General features: G+C 36.3%; 1 protein-coding gene and 1 non-coding gene across 2 annotated transcripts in view; both read right to left on the reverse strand.

The window, feature by feature from the left end:
* Positions 1-1962: 1962 nt before the first annotated feature.
* The window catches only part of Fzd6 (frizzled class receptor 6), a 30210-nt gene continuing 8880 nt past the window's right edge, over positions 1963-23292 (reverse strand). The window contains 9 exon segments of the mRNA XM_047521800.1: positions 1963-2438; positions 3426-3570; positions 3573-3853; positions 4902-4926; positions 4929-5049; positions 6651-7665; positions 13222-13276; positions 13279-13356; positions 13359-13416. Of these exon segments, the coding sequence (XP_047377756.1) occupies positions 2270-2438; positions 3426-3570; positions 3573-3853; positions 4902-4926; positions 4929-5049; positions 6651-7665; positions 13222-13276; positions 13279-13356; positions 13359-13416 (1947 nt within the window). The 3' untranslated portion in view covers positions 1963-2269.
* Positions 4570-4644, reverse strand: Trnat-cgu (transfer RNA threonine (anticodon CGU)). The gene has a single exon. It is a non-coding gene; the product is annotated as a tRNA-Thr (tRNA).

The following is a 23292-nucleotide window of genomic DNA, read 5'->3' on the forward strand; positions in this document are numbered from 1 at the left end:
GTACTTTTAGGGTATGAAGAAGAACATTTTCCTCCTCCCAAGATTTTCACTTGCTTCTGCCTGGTGCCTGAGGGCTACTAATCCAGTACTACCTTTATCTAATATCAGGTTTTGGGCTTTTCTGACTCCCCCCAGATAACCTGAAGTAGAGTTGCTTTGTTTATAGTTCACACTTACTTGAAGGATCCAACCCTTTCAGTTTACAGTGCAAGACTTTTGTACACTCCTCTCTTCTTGTCCTCCAGTCTTGAGGCTATTGGTAACACTGTTCAATTTTTCAGCCTCCTTTTCCACATTAGTAAATTCTCCCTGGACAAAAGAAGTTCCAAATGTTGGGGTTGGCAGTGTGAATTTCTCTTTTCCCAAGATCTTAACTGGCAATTCCTCACCATCCAACTGACTTTTTAATGTTTTGGGGACGATATTTTATTTCATGTGTATATTTTAGCTTTCTTTTTCAGTTCTGTTCAAATTACCTAATATACTGCAAATGTAGTGTCCTGAGTTCCCTTTGCTCATCTGCCCATCATCCCAGGTCTCCTTATAATTAACACTTTGGGGAACAAACTGTGATGAAAAATAGAGTCCCGTCTTCTCTTTCTTCAGTTAAAAAGAAGTTTTTGGCTAACTGTCACTAGGGTGGAAAATTATACTACTTCCTAGGCCAGGACTATTATTATTTTTTAAAATATTTTATTAATTGGCAATGAACCTTTATTTTATTTATTTATATGTGGTGCTGAGAATCGAACACAGTGCCTCACACATGAAGCGCTCTGCCACTGAGTCAAATCCCAGTCCCTAGACCAGGATTGAACACCTAATCACAGAATTCTCTACAATCTCTTATACAAAGAAGATTTTATTAAGGAAAAGATCACATGAAACAAAGTTCTTGTATACAACATTATCTGTTTACAAATGTGGAAAAGTTAATATTTACAACATGTTCCATACAGTACATAATTTTCTTTATATACTTTAACAGTATGCTAAATAGACCAAAAGCATCAAAAAACTTTAATGCTTAATGAGAACCAAAATTAAGAAAATTCTTTAATATTTTAAAGTATGTTGTACAAAATCATTTTATCAAGACACTTTTTCCATTTGATTGGCACCAAAATATTGTTAACACACTTTTAAATGTTCAGCTACTTAGCTGCAGAAATGAATTCTACTTAACATCTGAGAAAGACACTATAGCACACAAAGTTTTGTAGTATGGAAATTGGTTAAAAAAAAAAAGTTAAAGTATAAGGCAACCTAAATAGTAAAAATGCAATGCTTGGTGGTCATAAACATTTAAAAAATGAAATAATTGCACTTGGCTTAATTTATAAAAGACTAAAGTTTCATTTATTAATCCTTCAGGACATTTTATTTAAAAAATGCAAAGGATCAGGGAGCAGCACAATACAATCAACATCAGACACTCTTCCAGTAAGCACCTTATTTCAGTTGCATGATAGATATGTGAAGTTCCTAAAATGAGACTTAATAAAGTTCATACATGTAAGATGATAATGCAGAATAAATGTTTTTTAAAAGTTGAATGCCTATTATAAACCTTTTGGTATTTTAACTATTTTTAACCTATAAAATAATACAATTTTTCAATTTTCTTAGAAATTCAGTGTAAAAGCTACCAAAGTAGTTCTAAAATATCAGAATAACATAATAAAAATATTTGAATTGATTTTCCAGGATTTCCAAAAAGTTCAAATATATATAAGCTTATTTTCAAATATATATGTGTGTATGTGTGTGTGTAAGAGGATAAGTTTTAAATATTTAAAACTTATGCAATGTAAAATCTTGATTTTCTATTTAAAAAGGCAAAATAGCATAATATCTTAAAAATACTTTCTAAGAGGAGAATCTTCAAAAACAGAAAAGGAAGATTCCTCTAACTCCTCCTCCCACACAATTTAAAAAATATTATTAACCTGCACATTTCTGTTTTCAGACATACTGCTGTCACAAATCTTTGTGGAAGTGAATTGTATTATTCTTGAAATCTTTTTTTTTTTTTTTTCCCTTACCAGTAAAACAGTAGACAATGCAGCTTTAAGTGCAAAAGAAGAATGTAACAGTGATTCTTTCCCCTGCCCTCCATGCTGGGGATTGAATCCAGGGCCTTATAAATGGTAGTCAAGTCCTCTACCGCTGAGTTATACCCCCAGCCCAGCAGTGACTCTCCTAAGACAGTGCATTGGTCACCTCCAGTGTAACATGGATTACTTCTAAGTAATGAGATAGTATGTTTTCAAGTATCTGAATGACTGCCAGCACCCTGCTCTTTTCTATCTTCGGAAGCTGAGTGAACAAGCAGAGAAGTGGAAGCTTTGAGGTTGCTCGGCTCTGAAGAACTGGGTGCCTGGGGATTGCTGCTCTGCACTGGGGCAGTTTCAGTGACATCACTCTTTGGACTTACCCTGTTTAGAAGAAAAATGTTGACATATATAAATAAGCACAAATATGTCAGGTGTCCTTATTACGGTATTCATTTTTCATAAGTTTATCCCCAACTAATGTAGACTTTAATCAGAGGAAAATCCATTAAAACTCTTAGTATATTCTAACACTTCAAAATACAAATAATTTTTTTCAAATACAGTTTTTGATGACCTTAGAAACTTCATCAAGTGCTATCCGTGTGTAGACTGAATGTTTGTGTCTCATAGGAGCACCATGAGGGCAGATGACTGTCCATAGTTCAACATGGTGGATTTCCTACCATGGATGAGACACCATATAAATCAAAAAGATGAATAAGATCTCAGTTCTGGCCTTTGACGATTTTCAAATATAGCGGAGGATAAAAGTATATATCCAACTACAGTCCAGGTATACAAAAGCTGTCAGGGGAACACAGAGAAGGTGCATTTGGCCCAGTTGTAGGTGGCAAGATAAGATGATCTTGAGACCTTAACAGTAATTAGCTGTCAGCATTCTGGCTAACTCAGTGTTGACCACTGACCTGTGTTTGGGTCTCTTATGATCATTTGGGAAAATTCATTAAAAATGTCAATATCCTTTCACGTCCAGAAAACAAAGATTTTATATTCATCTTTGTATAAAATGATACCTTTCAGACATAATTATAATGTAGTATTAATGAAAATTTAGTCTATATTTCAGATGAATGGTAAATGTTTACCTAAATGTACAAGCAACTCTAACAACTGCCATAGGAAATGGACATTATTTTCCTTCTTGAAAATATATATATTAAAATTCTTCTTCAAGGGACGAATCAAACCAATAAACAGATTTATAGCCTGAACCCCAAATCCTTATATTAAAGAGCAGACATATCATATCATAAAATGCTAACTTCCCAGATGTTATACTTTAATAAAAAATGGATAATGCAGTAATTAAAACTGTGATAAGCTTAGATAACAAAATTAAAATCTTACCTTCCTGCACTCTGAGAGTCCTCAGACACACTGCTCTTATCCTTCAGGCTGCCTGCCCAGCCATTCCTGTCAGCCTGCTCCCTGGAGAGTTTGCAGGTGGAGGCTGCTGGGGTGGCAGGCTCACCACAGTCCTGTTCTCTTAATTTGGGGTGCTTGCTCTGTCTGATCTCACCTCTCTCACTGATGTTTCTGGAGAAGTTTGAATTTCTGTCAAAGTTTCTTGTCCTAAGTAATCATGGTCCGTGATTGCTACTGCAGAAGTGCCATGATTTGTTGTAGCTCCTGTGCTGGTCCCCATGGACTTGGAAATGACTTTCAGCTTATGTGAACTTGGTTTGTAATGCTTCTTTTTGTGTTTCACTTTAGAATTGTGCTTTAAAAAAAATTCACACGACTCCTGTAGCACTCTTCGACTTTCACTGATTGGGCTGTAGGAAAATGGAAGAAGAGAATTTACTCAACAGATTTCAAGTATTACAGTAGGAGTCATAAAGGAAATGATAAATCTTTTGCCTCACTGTTTAAGTTAGAAGTTCTACATGATTTTTGTTATTTATAAAATCTTGCAATATAAATGCCATGAATAAGTAGATTTTTATGAAGTGAAATCTCTTGTGCACACTAACCTGCTTTTGTCAGCAGAAAACAGAAAATTGGCAAGAAATCAAACAGACAAAAATCAAAGAATGAGGGCAAGGGAATTCAAACCAGCATAAAATAAGGAACTCACTGACTCTGTATCATCTATAAATACATCAAATATAAAAGTAAACCACAAGAAAAGACATGGAATATAATTAATGGTCTTTGTTTAAATTTGTTTTCTTTCTAACATTAAAGTTGACAAGTTACAGTGAAGTTATAGAGTGGGTGTATAAATATGTGATAGTCATAATAGCACACAAAAAATAAAGCCTAGTTAGGCTGGACATGATGGTATAAGCCTGTAATCCTGACGACCCAGGAGGCTGAGGCAGGAGGATCGTAAATTTGACGCTAGACTCACCAACTTTGTAAAACCCCGTCTCAAAAGAAAAAAGTGCAGTGGTAAAGCACTCCCAGACTCAATCCCAAATACAAGGGGGGAAAAAAAAAGGCTGAGTTTAATGCAATTTTTCAGATTCTGAAAACACTTTTTTTTTTTTTGCAGTACTGGGGATTGAACCCAGGGCCTTGTGCTTACGAGGCAAGCGCTCTAACCAACTGAACTATATCCCCAGCCTGAAACTTCCTAATGAAAGGGTTTAGGGTTCTGAGATTTGTATCACAAAGAGTTCGTTAATCAATCAATCAAAAATAATTAAAAAACTCTACAGTATATTAAATACAATGTTCATAAAGAATTAAAATGAACTATAGGTATACATATATTATAGGATCTTCTGGAAGTTGAATTTTTACCATTTTAGGTAAAAGATCTTGGTATTTTGATCTATTTATTCTAAAACAATGTCAGATGATTCAATAGGTTCTTACTCTCTCTTGCGATTTCGTTTAAAAACCCAGCCCATTCTGTGCATGTTTTTTTGCTTCCAACCCAGAAGACAGCAGAGATACCAACGATTAATGTCATCAGATATTTTATCATAAATAAGGCCAATTCTGGTCGAGCTTCTGTTTTTACCTACAAAAGAAAAATAATTATACATTTAAAATGCACAGAAAAGTCTATATTGCCAATGTAAAACTACTTAAGTTATAAATCGTCAGTGTGTTTATTATAGAAGGTTTGAAATAACATATTATAATGAGCAATACTTTAAATACAACATATTTTTACCTAAGTTCTAAATGAAGAAACTTCATATGTCTATACCTAAATCTACATATCTTTATATCTAGGAAGGGAAAAATATTGAAATGTATTTAGGAATGACCTTTAAAATATTGTTATAATTTTTTGGCCTCACAGGCACAAAAGTCTCTTTTACCTCTAAATATTATCCATCTTCCTTCACTATAATCTACCGTGATTATAAAATATAAGTTATTATAACCCCTTATATTGTAGCCTGTCACATATTTATGTTTATGTTATAAAAACCTGGTTGGCTATAGTAAAATAAATATCAGTAAAATGTGAAAATTCAGACATTTCACAAAAATCAAAATCATACTTTTATTTTAAGCATAAACTCAAATACTATTTAAAAATGTTGTACAAGCATAAAAATATTACACATTCTGCTGTGTATCTTGCTTTTTTTGCACTTGCTATTTCTCAGAGATCCTTCTACAAGCAGTATAGAGTTTTTCTTTCCTTTGAACGATGTTCCATTATGTGGATGAACCACAGCTTATTCAACTACCTCTATTCAAGATATTCAGGTTACTTCTAACCTACTGGCATTTGTGAATAATGTTGAAGTGATTAACTTTATATGTGTAAAGTAATTTTTAATTTGATAGAATATAATTATTACCATATATCAATATTAAACAATATATCTAATCTATTTTAAAATAAAAATTATATTAAAAATATTCAAAATGCTTTAAAATTTTATATATTCATTTTATACATTTTATATAATACATAAATATATAATATATATTTTATATATAAATATATAAAAACAATTATGTATAAAATATATATGTAAAAATACATATATATAAATTTTATATATTTGTTTTAATCTTAAAAACACCACCCTTACACTAATCATAAGCATCAGAAACACATGAAACAGATTTTGTTTCAATTGTATTTTTTTTTTTTTTTAGTTAAGAAATAACAGCATGGACTAGGCAAAAATCAAATTCTGTTTAATAAGCATGTACTATGCAAAAAGTTTTAAGATAACACAATCAAATTAAACCCCTGCCCTCAAACAGGGGTTTCCTCTCCTGACTGAAGAAGTAAAAACGATCCCCAATTCAATAGAAGTTACTTCTCTTTTTCTCCCTCTGATGAGGCCTATAGCCCTGTGCTTCTGAATCTGTTCTTTACTACTGTTACCTGCCTTTGCATCCCAATTTAATTTTGAAAAGAATAAATACAAGAAGTATTTATACTATTGCAGCTGAAGCCACAGCTCAGGAAGAACTCCTGGGACACTTACCCCAGTTTTAGCTGATGCGCAGGGCATCATCATTCCCTATGTCTGTTGGATTTTGTCATCTGAAATCTAGTGCTCAGTCCTTGACTAATGTAAGTACATTTCTAGGAACATTTTGTACATTAAAAGTAAACAGTGACACAATCCAAGTGATAGCTCTTACCTGATAAGGACATGGGATGTGGTACTGACGACAATGATCAGAGACCCAAGTTATCTCCCAGGTAATCCGGTTCACTTGCTCATAGACATAACATCCAAGAAGCGTCACTAAGGGCACAAGATACAGGCCACTGAAGACTCCGATTCGAATCATAAATTTCTTTAGTTTCTCTTGGTTCCGGCCATCATGCTGTATAACTTGTCGCACATGGTTTAAGGAAATAATGCCAGCTAAAAGAAGAGACAGCCCAACGAACACACAAAGGCACAGTGGCAAAAGTACAAAATATCGAGAGGCATCCAGGTCGTAAAGGCCAACAAAGCAAACTCCACTAATGTTGTCTCCTTCGACTTTGTTCATGGCAAGAAGCATAACAGTCAGAAAACCTGGTATGCCCCATGCAACCGCATGAAACCACACTGCTTTTTGTTCAATGGCTTCACAACTCCATTTTCTTCCTGCAGCTAAGAACCAAGTAATGGTCAGAATCACCCACCACACAGTGCCAGCCATTGTGAAAAAATACAAAAACATAAATAAAACAGTACAAGCCTTATTTTGAGAGCCTAGAACAACAGTGTCACCAAGTTCTAGCTTCTCATCTGCCTTATTGCAGGCTGTGCTATTGCCTAGCAAAAATCCAATAAAGTACATAAGAGATACAATGCTATAACAGACAGAGTAATATATAATTGGTCTCTCTGGGTATCTGAATCTTTTAACATCAATTAAAAAAGTAAGAAATGTAAACAGAGTTGCACAAAGACAAAATATTGAAACTATCCCAATAAAACTTTTTGCAAACTCTAGCTCATCATTTTTAAAATACATGTTGGGACATGGAGGTGCACACTGATCAATTCCCAGAAACTTATATCCTTGCCCCACAGAAGTCTTAAGATGCCTTGGACACCAAATTCCAATGTCTCTTGGGATGTCTTCTGTTTTCTGAGGACCAAGAAACTGTGTGTGTGGATCAAGGGTTATAGGAACAGTCTCATCACAGTATTGCAATCTGTAAAGATTATAAAAAAATTAAATACATGAAGTCAATATCTGTACTAATCTGCTATTGAATCTGTGTTTCCCAACTATAAATATTACCTTATGCATCCATAATTGATGAGAAGGAATACAAACCTAAACACATTACAGGTTAGGGTTGAGTAGAAAGTTTTGAAATTGATTAAAAACTTGTGGTTGTTCACTAGACCTCAACACATGAATATATGTTAAATACAAAGCAGGTAAACATGAAAGCCCCCTAACTTGGAAAACACTTAGTCAAATAATTTTTAAAATAAATTCTGCTTTTAAGACTAAATATCTAAAAAATGTATCTCAATTAGTAGTTTTCAGACAAAAAAGTACTGACTTGCCTACTTATGGCATATGAAATGTAAGTCCTGGGGAAACTCATTCGTGCGTGTGTGCGTGTGTGTGTGTGTGTGTGTGTGTGTGTGTGTGTGTGTTTTGATGGGGGTTGAACCCAAGGCCTGTGCATGCTAAGCAAGATCTCTACCACTGAGCTATATTCCCCAGCCCCACTTTTGTTTCCTAATGCCAACAAGCAAAGCACATCAATCATGTGACTAAGGTGAGTATAACTAAAATGAATGAAATGAGATTCTTTCCTGGATTGACAGGGTAGAGTTCAAGTTCTTAAGAGAAGGGCAAGAACACCAGTAAGAGGCTGAGGACCAGCTCACCTCATATCACCATTTTATTTAGGTTTGGGTGTTTGCCTCCCTTGTTTATGGACAGACCTTAGGGATACACAGGGATATTTCTGTCTTGTGCAGAACTTTATCACTGGGTCGAGTTTGTACACGCCAGTATTATTTTGAAGGTTCTATGTAGTTAAAAGCAGGGGAAGTTTTTAATGATAAAGCATTTAAATGCACATTAGATAAAAATGGAGAATAATAAAACAAGTTCATAAGCCAAGCATGGCAGGGCACACTTCTAATCCCAGTGATTCACTCTGGAGGCTGAGGCAGGAGGATTTCAAGTTTGAGGCTGGTCTCAGAAACCTAGTGAGACCCTGCCTCAAAAGAAAAAATAAAAAGGGCTGGGGATGTAGTAGAGCATCCCAGGGTTCAATCTCCAAATATGTGTGTGTGTGTACAAGTATGTAATGTCCATAAAATGAACATTCATGTATCTACCAGCTTTATTGAAATGTAGAATTATGTAAGTTTTGCTATCCTTTAAAATAAAACACTACACAGGTTTTATTTCCTTCTCTTTCTTCTCAGAAATATTCATTACTAGAAATTTGATTTATATTCTCACACATTTTAAAATACTTAACTATATTTTTTGCTAACAATAACTTCGCACAGTATTGTGGGTTTTGAACTTTACATAAGTGACAAGCTGTATACCACACTGCAATTCCCTTTATAAAACTCAACACTACATGTTTTCAGACCTATCTATGTTGATAGATTTAGGTCAGCTACATTCATTTTATCAAGTGTATGGTAGTATTCTTGTGTGTATATCACAAATTGTTAATCATTCTTATGTAATGGATTTTTAGACTTTTTTCCTATTTTACAAAGAAAAATGATTACTTAATTGATATTTTAGCTGATGACTCCTTATTTGTGCAAGAGTTTCATAGAAGAGGATTCCTTGGGTGTAGCACATAAGCACCTGCAACTTACCATATATCATTCAATTATGCATCTACCAGAGTGTAGGTCCCGCAAAGGTTCTATAGTTTCTTCAATTTAGAAATAAACTGCCAGAAAGCTAGTCGGCTTCCTTCCCCAATTTATTAAATGAGATCTCACTATATGAACAGAATATTTAAAATTCCAAATCCCCAATGTCTGGAGAATAGAAAAACAGAAGTAATAAATAAAGACTAATGTGAAATTTAGTGAATTGATAAGGTTCATTCATGAGTTAACTGTGCTAAAAATTCCTATTTTTGTAATATGAACTCTTATTATAAATGATCAACCCAAGCATTGTTTATTATGTTTATTCACTATCATGGAAATGCCCAGACTGAATTTTCTTTAAGAGAAAAAAATATATTTCTGAGATTTTTATATGCAATAAAGAGAATTCACTTTGCCAAATATTACACTAACACCAATCTAAAGGCATATGTAATGAAAAGTACTTTGGCCTTAACATGGTAGACTATTTCACATTATAAGACTGCCTGTTAACAAGCACTTTTGCATCATTTTCAATTTGAAATGCACTTATTAATTTAAGAATTCGGCACACTGCAATGGGTGAGGAGTGATAAACCATACCAATAAAGTGTTTTTGTGAAAGCAAAGCAGATATACATTCTGGGGGGAAATGCTGGACTATTATAATAAAGACAGGAAAATGCGAGAAAGAAAAACAGCACAGTATAATAGACAATAGTAAGATCCCAAGACTCTCAGGTGGTATGGTGGATATGCACTACCATGGGTAGAGTGAGAAGAAGCACAACAGGTCACAATGAGAGGCATAATCTGTTAGAAAGCTGTCAAAGGAACGCAGAAAGCCTCATTTGCCAAGAGGCTCCTCCTCACATCCGAATGTGTGCCTGTGCTCTGACAAGCTGAGGAACCCACAGGCCTCAGAGAATTACCTTTTTATCTTTCCAAGACAAAGTACCTTCTGGTATCCAGAGCCACAGGGTCCTACTGCTTCTCAAACAGGAGAAGCTGTCATTATGTTTTTGTCACAAAGTTGACTATGGTAAACCCTTCATTATGCTAGAAACCTTTAGCAGGCTAGAATTAGGGTTTTAATCAGAAATCCCCTTTTTCATGTCTTCAAAGTTAGACGCCATAAAAACTTGAAGCTTTTATTTACAGAAATGAAGAGAACAAAATTTCTCTACTGTAGAGCACACCAGAATTATACTTATGTGTTGACCCAATTAACCTTTTATAGAGGGCATTGTTTATGGGTTTGCTTGATATGAGCAGGATACAGTTTAACACAGGGGCTTACACAGTTTTTTAAAACGAGGATTCTACTTCCAATCCTAAGTATCAAGTATTCTCATATGTGAGATAAATTTGGTTTGGTTTAATTATTAAAAAAAATGTAGTTTCTTAACAAAATCAAAATACAAAAATACAAACTCCAAAGGAGATGGTAATTACAGCATAGGCCCCAGAGTAAATTTCTGTAAGTTATAACCTCTTCTGCTTTGAAATTGAGTGGCAATTCCATAAAAACAAAGTGTTTTCTCCAATGGCCTTATCATCTTCAAATATAAAATTATTTCATCTTCCAGTTCCCTCTATTAAGTAAGATCCAGGACAACAGAAATTTATGAATGTAGAGTGCTGCATGACTCGCCAGTTTCTTCACCTCTTCTGCTGTCACCATCCTTGGTGGTTTGACCATCCATGTGGAAAACCCACTCTGGTTTCTTAGCTCCCCAACTTGCTAATTTTCCATGCGTATCCATAACCCCCCTGGGATACCTGCAATCACAAGGAACCTGCCACAGCCTACAGATGTACACTATCTCCAAAAGTTAACTCAAGTATCCTGCTCTTGGTCTACAAGCTCCTATCTTTGTAGTTTGTTTATTAAAAAATGTCTGCTGTGCCTTTTTTTGTAAACCTCACTGAAATCTCCTCAACCTTGTCTGCATACAGCACTCTTTCCATTTCTTCATTTCATTCCTCATCCATTTAGATTTTCCTGGACCATCATTTCAGTAACACCCTTCTAATTATCCTTCATTTTCTTCCTGTTCCTTTATCTTTGCATTGAACCCATCTGACAACCCCAACCACAGGTAAATCCAGTAATCTACTTTCCTGCACTTAGCCCCAAGCCACCTATGCTGCTGGAGAAGGTCTCAATAGGTCATACGAGATCCACTACAAATTCACCTGATTTACCTGCATGCAACCAAGTTTTTCCCCTCTACTCACTCCTCCCTTCTCTACACTTATCTCAAATTCATATCCTTTCTCCCCAGATTCTCCACAAAGGACCTTGACTCTTAGTACTTCAAAACAGAAATAGAAACTGGCAAGTAGGATTCTTCCAACAATCCTTACCAGACATACAACTCCACCTACATCTGTAGCCAACTTTTCCTCTTGCGGTTTACAGCAGCAGCTACTCCTATCCATGGCCAACACTGTGTCTGTGCTTGGGATCCTACCTCCTTCGCTGAAACTTCTATAGACAATCTCCTCTACTTCAGACATACTTGCCTGTTCCTTGTTCCCAGCAGTTCTTACAGTAGTTGGATCTTTCCCATTAAAATAAAACCTCCCCTGACCATCCTCTTCTGGCCCCCACACTCTCTTCCTCTGCTTTATAGCCAGATTTCCTGAGAAATATCCATGTGTCTTGCTTCGCTTTCCACTCACCCTTTCATGCACCGCAACCTTTCCTTTCCACATTCATCCAGTGAAAAAGAATTTTTTTTTTTTTTTTTTGGACTGGCAACACCTGACACTTCCTTTGCCTTAAATGCCTTTTTCTCTGGACACACATTTCCTAGCTTCCCTGTTCTCCAATGGCCTTATCATCTTCAAATATAAATATATTATTTCATCTTCCAGTTCCCTCCACTAAGTAGTAAGATCCAGGACAACAGAAATTTATGGATGTAAGAGTGCTGCATGACTCGCCAGTTTCTTCACCTCTTCTTTTGCTGTCACCATCCTTGGTGGTTTGACAATCCATGTGGAAAACCCCGACACCAACCAAATGACTGAAGGCTAGCCAGAACGAATGCAAATGGAAAATGTACAATACTTCCAGATAGAGGCAGTTAAGAGAAGGCATGTTTCCATCTTCTCTCTCTCCCATCTACGTGACTGTCAGCACTACAGAATGGGAACAGCCTGGATTCCTGAGATGAACTGCCACGGAGAGCTGCCAACAACACTCATGAGACTGTGATGCAAGTGCCCTGCTCTACACGGAAGCTAACAGCACGTGTCACCCACTGTTAATTTAACATACACAGAGACCTTCTCAATGCTCTCAGCATTAAAAACATGCAAGACGGGCTCCGAATGGTTCGACCGCTGCTTCTCTCTCCTTCCTTGTCTTGCACCAGTCTTTCTTATTCTCACCACTGTAGCCACACTGGCTTTATAATTCCCAAATATGCCAAGCTCCCTCCTGTCACAGGGTTTCTATTGTGAAAGTACTCCTACTGTCCAAACGCTCTTCTCTCCTCTCATTGCCCAGTTACCTCGGTCAACCTTCATCTCAGCAGTCACCTCCTTCCCTATCCCCCAGTTAGGCCAAAGGTACCACTATACATTCTCAAGGAACTATGTACATCTCCTTTGTTCTATCATCACAGTCTTAACTTTTCGCTTATTGGCATAATTATTTGATTATTTTCTGTCCATCCCACCTTACTCTAGGTTTTCTGTAAGCAAGAACAAAGTCTGTTTACTGCAATCATTATGTATGCAATGTCTACCACCATTTTTGCCTGGTGTATATTAGGTGTGCAATAAACATTATTGAATTAAATAACGAAAGCCTGTCACTAACACTGTGAAGAGTTAACAATATTAAAATACATTAGTAGCTTTTAGGGAAAAACATAATTTACCTGTCACATTCAAGTTCCTCAGGCCATCTGATCCCAAAAGTGTCAATTAATTTTTACAATCAGAAAATACTTTCTCACAAAATTTACGACAAGGTGGAACCACATGAATTTGGTCTGTGCAGGTAGGTACAAAGCTTTGCAAAGGAAAGTTTCAACATTTGGTGAACATTCCAGATTTGCAAGAGGAAGAAAATGCTGCAAAGGAAATAGCAAAACAAGGTTAGAAATATTTTCATCGCAAATAAATGAAGTTTATTTACTGTTTAAAGTATATACTTTTCACTTTACTCCAAAAGAATCTTAAATCTCCCTCTCAATACAAATTTTGAGGACATCAGTATGTTTTAGCTGTTAGATGCAAGATCCCTTTATACAAAATGGATGCTATTATTTTATTCAATTACACATTTTTAAGAAGACAAGGATTATTCTAGCAAAACTGCTTGTCAGAGTCACCAATAAACTCCACATTGTCAAGTCCAATGCTAAATTCTACTCAACAATCAACACAAAGGATCTTATCCTCTTTGTGAGGCACTTTGTTCATTTGTCTTCTAGGATACTAACTCTCCTGGAATTTCTACCTATTTTACTGGCTGTTTCTTTGTCTGATCCTTTTTCCTATCCTGATTCTAAATATTGAAATGCTTCAGTCCCTAGAATTCTCAAGCTATACTCACTCCTCAGGGGAAACTCGCTGGCCCCGTTCTCTCCTGTGAAGTCTAGACTCTAGTGAACATCTGCTTTCTGAACAACTCCACTTGGCTGTCAACAGGCATCTCAAATCCAATATATCTAAAACACGACTCAATCCCATTACAGATTTAACCCACAAACACTCTCTCCTCGGTCTACCCCACCTCAGTAAAAGTTACCACAATTCACCAAGTTGCTCAGACCAAGAATCTTGATTGATTTTTACTTCTCTCTTCTTTCATCCTATATCAAATCCATCAGCAAATCCTGCTGGCTCTCTTTTGGAAATATATTCTCAATCTAACCATTTCTTACTATTCACAACCATTCTAAGCACTGTATGTTTCACCTACATTACTGAAAAACCCTCCTAACAGGTCTCACTACTTCCCACCCTGTGAATCTTACAGTCCATTTTTCATATCAATCCTTATTCCCACCAATGTGATTCTTAAAAATCTAAGTTTGTCCTTTTTCAGAGACGTTCACAAAATACATTCTGAAGTCTTCACCAAGTCCTGTAAGGTCCCTAACTCTGATATATCGCCATATTCATTTTTTACCATTCTTTCTCTTTTTCACTCCACTGTCACCAAATGAAACTTTTGCTTCTCATTTCATGTATATTTCTGCCTCAGAATTTTTGTATTTGCTGTTCCGTTCAATTCTTCCACCAAATAATCACATGGTTATTGTCCTTATTTGAGTCTGTTTAACTGTCACGTTAGAGAGGCATTCTCTACCCAACCTACCTAAAAATTGTCTAATCATTCTCCATCCCATTGCTCTAATTTGTACTTCTTTTAAGCCCTTACCAACATATAACATTGTATTATATATAGTTTATTTCTAATATCTGCCTTTTCCACTAGGAATGTAATTCTATGAGGAAAGAGACTTTTGTCTATTCTGTTCCACTGTTTTTGTTGTTTGTGATGCTAGGAAGTGAACGCAAGGCCTTATGCATGCTAGGCAAGCACTCTACCTAGTTATATCCCTCGCCCTCTGCTCACTGATAAATCCCCAGAGCCTATAACAATGTATGCTACATAGTGATTTATCTATATTTACTGAAAAACGAATGTTTTCCAGAACAATGAGTGAACATGACAAGGTGTGTCAATAAAAATTTCAGAGCATTAAAATAAGGAGAAGATCCTAACTGCTTCCAGAGGGAATAAAAGGGCATATGGTTGAATTAAATTTTGAATACTTGGTAATATCACATGCTAGAAGGCAATAAAGAAATAACTCCAAAATTCTGAAGAAAGTTACTTTCAAACTTATACCTAGCCAAATATTTTGGTGAGGTTAAATCGTGATATTTTTGGCTCTATCAATTATTTTTAATTTAATTTTGAGTATCCCTTTTTAGAAAGCAACCAGAGAATGTAGTATTCCTGAAACACACTGAAGAGATATATGAATAAACCAAGAAGGAAAATAATATGAAACTCAGGAATTACTTCATCTAGTACTGAAAAACATCAAGAGGAATCCTCAGTAGGGCAGAATCTAGTCTAGAACACAATCAGAGCATATTGATAGGAGGACAGAGGCTGAAGGAAAAAGATCTCCAGGGAATGGGAATGGAGTACCGGAATTGACAGATTATATGATATTTAGACCCCTTGGGAAATTGTCGCTAGATGATTGACAAGTCTGTTAAGGCATCTGAAAAATGTCAGCAGTAGGTACATAAAGCAAAATAGGGATAAATAAAATTATTGCATTAACTGTGGGGGGAGGAGGTCTTTTTAAATAATGTATGTGAGTATACTATTCAACTCAGCAATGTACAATATTGATATATTTAGTAACGCTAGCACTGATTACTGATTTAGTTAAAACTGTCTTAGAAGATTGGGAAGAGAAATAAAAATGGAGGAAAAGAAAAATGAATTATCAACTACCACAGCAGGAAAGAACAAGAGCTACTGCTTAAAGTTCTAACTTGATGAATTAATAAATAACAAAGTAAACATACTGGTCTGAATATGGCTTACACGCCAGAACACCTAGAAGGGTTCAAAGTGCCTGCCGCTGGGGAGCAGGTCTGGGATAGATGCGGGCAGCGTGTGCAAGGACTCCTCCTTTTCTGTCAAAAGCCTTTTAGTATTGAGGGTTTTTCCCCCAGCTTTATTCAGGTAAAATTAATTGGTATATAATAAATGGAGTATGTATAAAGTGTACAATTGTATAAGTTTTGAAACCATCACCACAATCAAGGTAATAAATATAACCATCACCATCCAGTTTCTCCTACCCCTTTGTAATTCCTCTTTTTCCACTCCCTATACCTTCCTTTCCCTTATTCCCTCCTCAGTAATCTCTCACCCCTGGCAGGTACTGATTAGTTTCTATACTACGGAGTGGTATTTTCTTAAGTTTACGTAAGTGGAATGCATAGTATGTTCTCTTTTTATTGCTGGCTTCTTTCACCCAGAATCATTATTTTGAGATTCATCCATTTTGCTTCATGTATCAGTAGCTTATTCATCTTAATTGCTGAGTAGTATTCCATTGTATGGCTATACCATCATTTGTTTATCTATTTACTTGATGGACAGTCTGATGTATTCAAAGGACCTTTGAATATGACTACCTACTAGTAGACAGTTAATAAATAGAGCTATGCTGACCAGAGACTTTAGGTTAAGGATATAGATTTGAAAATCATCAGTATAAAAATGGACACTGAAAGAATCTGATTGACATTATGCAGAATGGATATTAAGAGAAGATGAAAATCCTGATTCAGGGGAATTGTACTAAACCTATTATTAGTATTTAATTCCTCCCCAAATGCCACTGAAAAAAGATGAAAAGGTTAAAGATGAAAAACTAAAATCCATAATTACATAAGAAAAAAAGAAACAGGAAAAATTCTCATCAATTACTATAAACTTGGAAACATTTCTGGAAGATATAAAGAAGGAATGAGGACTGATACTTCATCAGGATGGTCAGCACAATAGCTCTGGACATAAAAAAAATTCAGATTCTAGATACTGCAACATACACTTTAAGATGCATTGCTGAGCACTGGATAGACCTAATAAAATTTCCTTAAAATATATAAAGTAAAAACTGACAAAACTACAAGGACGATTTCATGATCATAATAAGAAATTTCAATATATCTTAATAGATAAGACAGAAAATTAATAAATAAATATGAGATATGATTAGAGTACTACAATTAACAAATGTGATTTAAAGGGTGCATACAGACAGAACCCATACACAATAATTAGAGGATGTTGGACCCAAGGAAGTTTCACCTGTCCACTACAGTTGGTATTCTGCATCTCTCTATTGAATGACTATCAGAGGCCCAAGTCTTTGCCACATAACAGGAAATTATTGGACAGCAAACAGCACAAGACTTTCTCAATTTCCTTTATCCTGGGGATGGCAGAGGGGACGGTGCCCAACTGTGCGACCAACCTCCTTTGGGACTGAAGTGGAGGGAAGAAGACATGAGTACCTGGTGCATTTACTTCTTTGTTTACTCTCCCACAAAAGCCTAGTTCCTAAATTTTTTGAGTATCCGATAATCAGATTCTTTGGTAGAAAGAATTAAAACATACTGTATTTTATTTTATTTATTTATTTTTTGTGGTGCTGGGGAGTTTGACCCAGGGCCTCATGCTTGCAAGGCAAGCACTCTACCAACTGAGCTATATCCCCAGCCCAAAACATACTGTATTTTAATTCTAACTCAGAAGACATTTTGCAATAGCCATGATAAACTTGATGTTCAGCAGTAAAGAACTAAATCATCCAGTTCGAGAGTTGGCAAAATGAAAATCTACACTAAAACAATTTTCTTACAAGACACACATGGAAACCATGTCCCTTGTTTAATTCTTATACAGTGCCAATGTTGGTTAATCCCATAATGCTGGTGTTCACACACTGTGCAGAGGACAAAACCAGATTGTTGAACACTCAAAATCCTTCAGAGGCCAGGCAGGTAGATTCACAGGGGTATAAGAAAATGGAGGTTTGGGGGTAGCATCTGCTACTCAACTCCAGTAAGGTGTTATTTGGAAAGGTGGGCACAGAAATTGTCAGATTGGGCACAAGAAAACAATGAATTTTTAGATTTGGGCACTTTAATTTACACATTTAAAACATGTATGGACAAACAAAATATATCTTTGTGTCAAGACTCAGTGAGATCACCAACTTCCAAGTTTTGCTGCAAACAAACAGACAAAAAATTCTTGGAAGGAAACCAAGAAGACCAAGTCAATTATTTTCAAAGTGCTGTGTGCCTCCACGTGCACATGCACATCTTGCCAAGAAACATTTTCTTTAAATAAGAAGTTACAAAGAACCTGAGTTATTAAATAAATAAAGGCACAGCTGCTCTGACTGAGGAGGAAGCCCTCCCTGCAGAGAAACCTCTCACCATTTCCCTCACTACCAATGACCTCAAAGCACCTCCAGAAATCACAGGTTGAAAACCACTAACATAATCCAAACCCTCAGATTGTAAGTGAGAAAACTGAAGCCAATTTCTTATTGGAAATTATTATTCAAATTCCAAAATCTACTCTGAATAGAATCTAGATATCCTTATTCATGATCCAGTGGTATTCTTAGCAAGACTACAGCTGCTGATAACAAATCAGAGCTTTGCTTATTCAGCACTTAACCATAAATGAGGCACTGTGTTTTTAAAATACCATTTACCTTTACAACAACCTTGTGAGATAGATGTTCTTATGTCCACCTTGCAGACAAGGTAGTGGGGCTTGGAGAGGTTAAATCTCTTTGTACAGCCATAAAAGTAGTAAGTAGCAAAGGAGGATATGAACCTGGGTCCACATGACTCCAGAGGACGCCCTCTTGAACCTTCACACGAAGGTTCTCCCTGAGAATCACCCTTCCCAGAGCACTGGACAGGCAAAAATGCCAATAAGAATGAGAGGAAGAAAAGATATCAAGAGAGAACTGTAAATATTTACATGAAACAAACTCTCCAGTTTGAAAAAACAAATATTCACAGGTCACAGATCAAACTATAAAACCTCAAACTATGTTCATCATTCCAGATAATATGCGTACTTCCTAAAGCAGGTAATTTTGAACACATAATTCAGAAACAAACAATGGCACTTTAAATAATAAATCAGCCTATGATTGAACTTAGTGTATCAATCAGTTGAAAACATAACTTGAAGAACATATTACCCTAATCTTTGAAGAAAAATCTTAATAGGAATCATGTTCATCCACAAAATGTCCAAGGCACCCTTCTCAGAATCAACCTTCAGATATAAAAACTACTAACCTGACTCACTGCAATATTTATGTCCATATAGTTTTATACTCTGAAATTCATCAGATTATTACACTAGTATTTAGCATACTTAGTGCATGTAAACTTGTGAATTGAGCAAATATTCAAACTTCCTGGTCTACTCAGTCTGTTCCCTTTCTTCCCACTTTGGGACACTCACTTACTGCCCTAGGGCCTTCATGATCTCACTTATGAATTGTTTGTTTTGTATTTCATTCTCAAAACAAATTCATCCAATAACTAACCACAATAAAAGTATCAAAATGCTTTTGAGAGTCTACCATTCAATAATAGACAAAATAGTCCTTTAATTTCAATTTTAATCCTCAGAGAAATAAAAGACTCCTTCAAGGAAATGGTCAGTCTCTGGCAGAAATCCCTAGACATGGTTGTTACTATTAGTACTGGTAGAATTGAAGGAGGAAGAGGCAATTCAGAAGGCAATTTGCACCTCTGTTCTGAAAAACAGCCTAAGCTAAACAGTAAAATAAATGGGTAATGAGAACCAAAATACATGGAGTACTTTATGTAATCTTTTTCTGGAAATAATGCTAGTATTTTAATCCTAACTGAATTCTAGGTACTCTTTACCTACCTGTGCCACCACTGACAGAAATTTGTTTCTGAATTTCAGAATCCACTAGTAAAATGAGAGCCACAAACTACTGGATGATTTCTGAGGACACTAACGACTCAATAGCTTTGAAGAGGGTAACAAAGACTTGAGTAGCAGACTAGAGATAAGTTTCAAATCGACTGTAGATACTACAATGAAATTTTCTCTTTGAAAATTCAGTGAACATTTGCTGTCTTCATCTGCCCAGCAGTCCTGTTTTTGGGGAATTCCAAAGCAGGGGAGATACTGTAGAAGATAATGAGGAATGTAGGGATGCAAATTGGCAACAAAAACATAGGCTTAGCCATTTAGATGCTCCAGGTATTGTGATTCCTTGGGGGGATGGCTGGGTGAAGAACAGGTACAATTTAGGCAGCTGGAGAGGGATCAACACTCTCCCTGCAGTGCCAAATTAAGTATCTAATGACAATGGTTCAGAAAGTGTCCAACGGTATTGGTCTTGGTGACACACTGATCCTACAATGTGTGTCTTGGTTCCCTCTGCCCCTCCACATATTTTGAATCTGTGAATCTCCAGCCTCCCTGTGAATTCTACAAGCTGTTTTATATCCATTAGTTTTCTGTTTAAATTAGCCAGAATTGGTTTCTGTTCTTTGTAGCCAAGAAGACCGACTAGTGTGGAAGTTACACAAAGAATACGTTGTAAGTGGCCTCAGCAAAATGGGTGAGTTCTAGGACTGGTTTTCTGGCCTAACTTGAGACTAAAAGCAGTAAACAGTCATTAAGATTTGGAGCAAAACAGTAAATTGAGTTATCCTTTTAATCGCTTAGATTCTACATACATCTTAGGACCCAGTGAAAACAATGCTTCTGGGAAATCAAATGACTGCCACCAGAGAAGAAGAAAACAGAATGAAGAAAATGAATTATTAAAAGATTACGGTGTGAGGTTAGGGCTTCTAATGGCACTGACTTAAGAAGAGAATGACAAAAGAGCATCCCTAGATTCTTGACTCAAGGTATGAAGTACAAGTACTCAGAGGACTCAAGACAAAGCTGAATACCAAATGCAGTTTGATTTTGCTGGCTGCCAATTTACAATGCACAATTTTTCCTCCACATAAAAGATCTGGTGATACTGTGGTTAGGAAGCAGTGAGACCCAGAGTTCTGAGGTAAGGATGAGTGACAAGATTCACAGTATTATACTCATAGTACTCTGAACCCACAGCCCTCAAGGCAGATCCTCCTCATGGAAAGACTTATTCTGTAAGAAAAAAATAGCTTCAAGCTCCAAATTTCCCTTCAAAGTCTCACCCTATAACTAGAGTTCCACCCCAGCATGCCCTAGGAGGGAAAAAACAAAATCAAATCTGGGGGGAAAAAAAGGCTTATAAATTAGTGGTAAGACACTGTGAAGATTGATCTCTGAGGTTTCTAGATTGAAGAAAAAAAGAAAACAATTTTGGATGGAGTTAATATATACTGATGGGTTTTATTTCTCAGAGATTCTAGATTCAGTGTGCCAGCTTTAGACAAAGGGCTTTTGGAATTCAGATAATAAATTGTGCTCTTGACAGAGGCTTAGTGGGACCCCCAATCCAACCCACTGTGATTTCCTAAGTCTCACATGTATACCTTAAAAGCTGTATTTAGCAAAAACACAATCTCCATATTGGTTTTCTGGATGTCACTATGGTAGGAAGGGTCAAACAAAAACCATTAGAGGTCTCCCTCCCTCCCTACCTACCACGACAGAAAATCAAAAGCAATACTGTAGACCAAGCAGGTTTTCCGTGATAGTGACACCATCAAAAATGTATTCACCTGCCCATTTTAACATTCCAGTGCAACTGGATATGTTGTTACAAACTGTCTGAAGCAATCATAATCAAATGGTTAAGGTGCTTTTCCAGATATGGTTTCTCTACCATAGGCAAATCAGTACAACCCTCCACCTTGTATGCACTTCTAATGTAGTCAGTACTCTCTTCTGTGAAAGTAATTTGCTTTTTACCAGCAAGGATAGTGTTATACCTTGGCCAACTTGCCCTAAGAAGCATTATCAAAGAGTGGTCCTCAATCAACCGCATCAGTATTTCTCCATCCCATCTCAGATCTACTGATTTAGGAAAACTGAGGGTAGGGCCAAAGATCTGTTTTGTAACAATTACTTCAGCTGATGCTGATGCATTTCAAAATTTGAGAGGCACTGCCTTAGGGTAACATCTGTTCTTCAGCTCTGTGCCTCCATTTCACTGTCAGAGATCATTTCACATGAAATAATGGTTCACCACACTGAAGACATAAAGTTGATAAAGCCATAGACACATACTCTAAATGCCACAGTATGCTACAAAGGCAAATGAGATTAACCCTACATAAGCAAAAGGGTCTTCTCACCTTGGTTCTGCTACTAGTTTCTGACAGAAACAGAACACAACAATGGAATATCTGGAGATAACTCAAGCTACCTCTCATGAACTAGGTATTATCGACCTCACCTACTCAAAATGCCAGGTGTATCCAATAGTATTCCATTTGCAAGAGGCTAAGCAGATCTTAGCTCATGCTAAAGTTGCATGAGCATTCTCAAAATGCCTACTTCTGCCATATTACCATCTTTTTCTTAAAACATCTATAGTTTCTTCTGACCAAATGACTGAAAAGGAACAATTATAGCCTGGTTTACACAAGGTGGCTCAGCCAAACTCAACTTAAAGGTGGTCCTAGTGGGCTGAATTTCAATTATTATGTCTATTCTGTATTGTTGCTAGAAACGTGGTCTGAAATAAGAAGTCACATTGATTCAAGAGATATATCTTATAGTACAACCAGATAGGGACTTTGTAAAGCAAAGCTGAAGAACTGGTGATTAGGAGTCTGGAAAAGCAGTATGTGAATGCACTTCTTCAAATAAGCCTATAATTTAAAAATATTTTTGTTGCATATGAATGTAAACCAAAACCCCTCCATGTGGAGGAAGCACTTAAACAAGAAGGCAAAATAATCTACTCTGTGGAGGTCAGTCAGACTTTTCTCTAGTTACTCCAGGATTTATTAGGCTTTGTAACAAGAGGGAAAAGGTAGCAGGAAGGGGTACCCCAATTTAATAGCATGACAACTTCTCCCTCAGGCTGATCTGGCTATTTAGGAGCAGTCAAGTTGTCAGAAGCAGAACAGCAGCCAACATTAAGCTCTCAAGCACCATAAAAAGAGGATCATCCACCTATCTAATTTCAGGTTAAGACTCTGGATCCCTTCCATTCAAGACTTGGCCTCACTGAAATTCCCTTTTTATAATGTCCCCAAGTAAATTGTTCCTGCATCAGAGTCTTAGTTACAGCTTGTTTCCTAAGGGTGAGCTTGAATTCCAGCCCGTCCATTGAGCCTATGAGCTGCCCATTAATCTTCTAATCAATTCTTTTTCCTTCTTTCTTTTTTAATCAATTAAATTTATCATCTCTAATCAATTATTTTTCTGT

This window comes from Sciurus carolinensis, chromosome 1 (genome assembly GCF_902686445.1).
Source record: "Sciurus carolinensis chromosome 1, mSciCar1.2, whole genome shotgun sequence".
Classification (NCBI taxonomy): domain Eukaryota; kingdom Metazoa; phylum Chordata; class Mammalia; order Rodentia; family Sciuridae; genus Sciurus; species Sciurus carolinensis.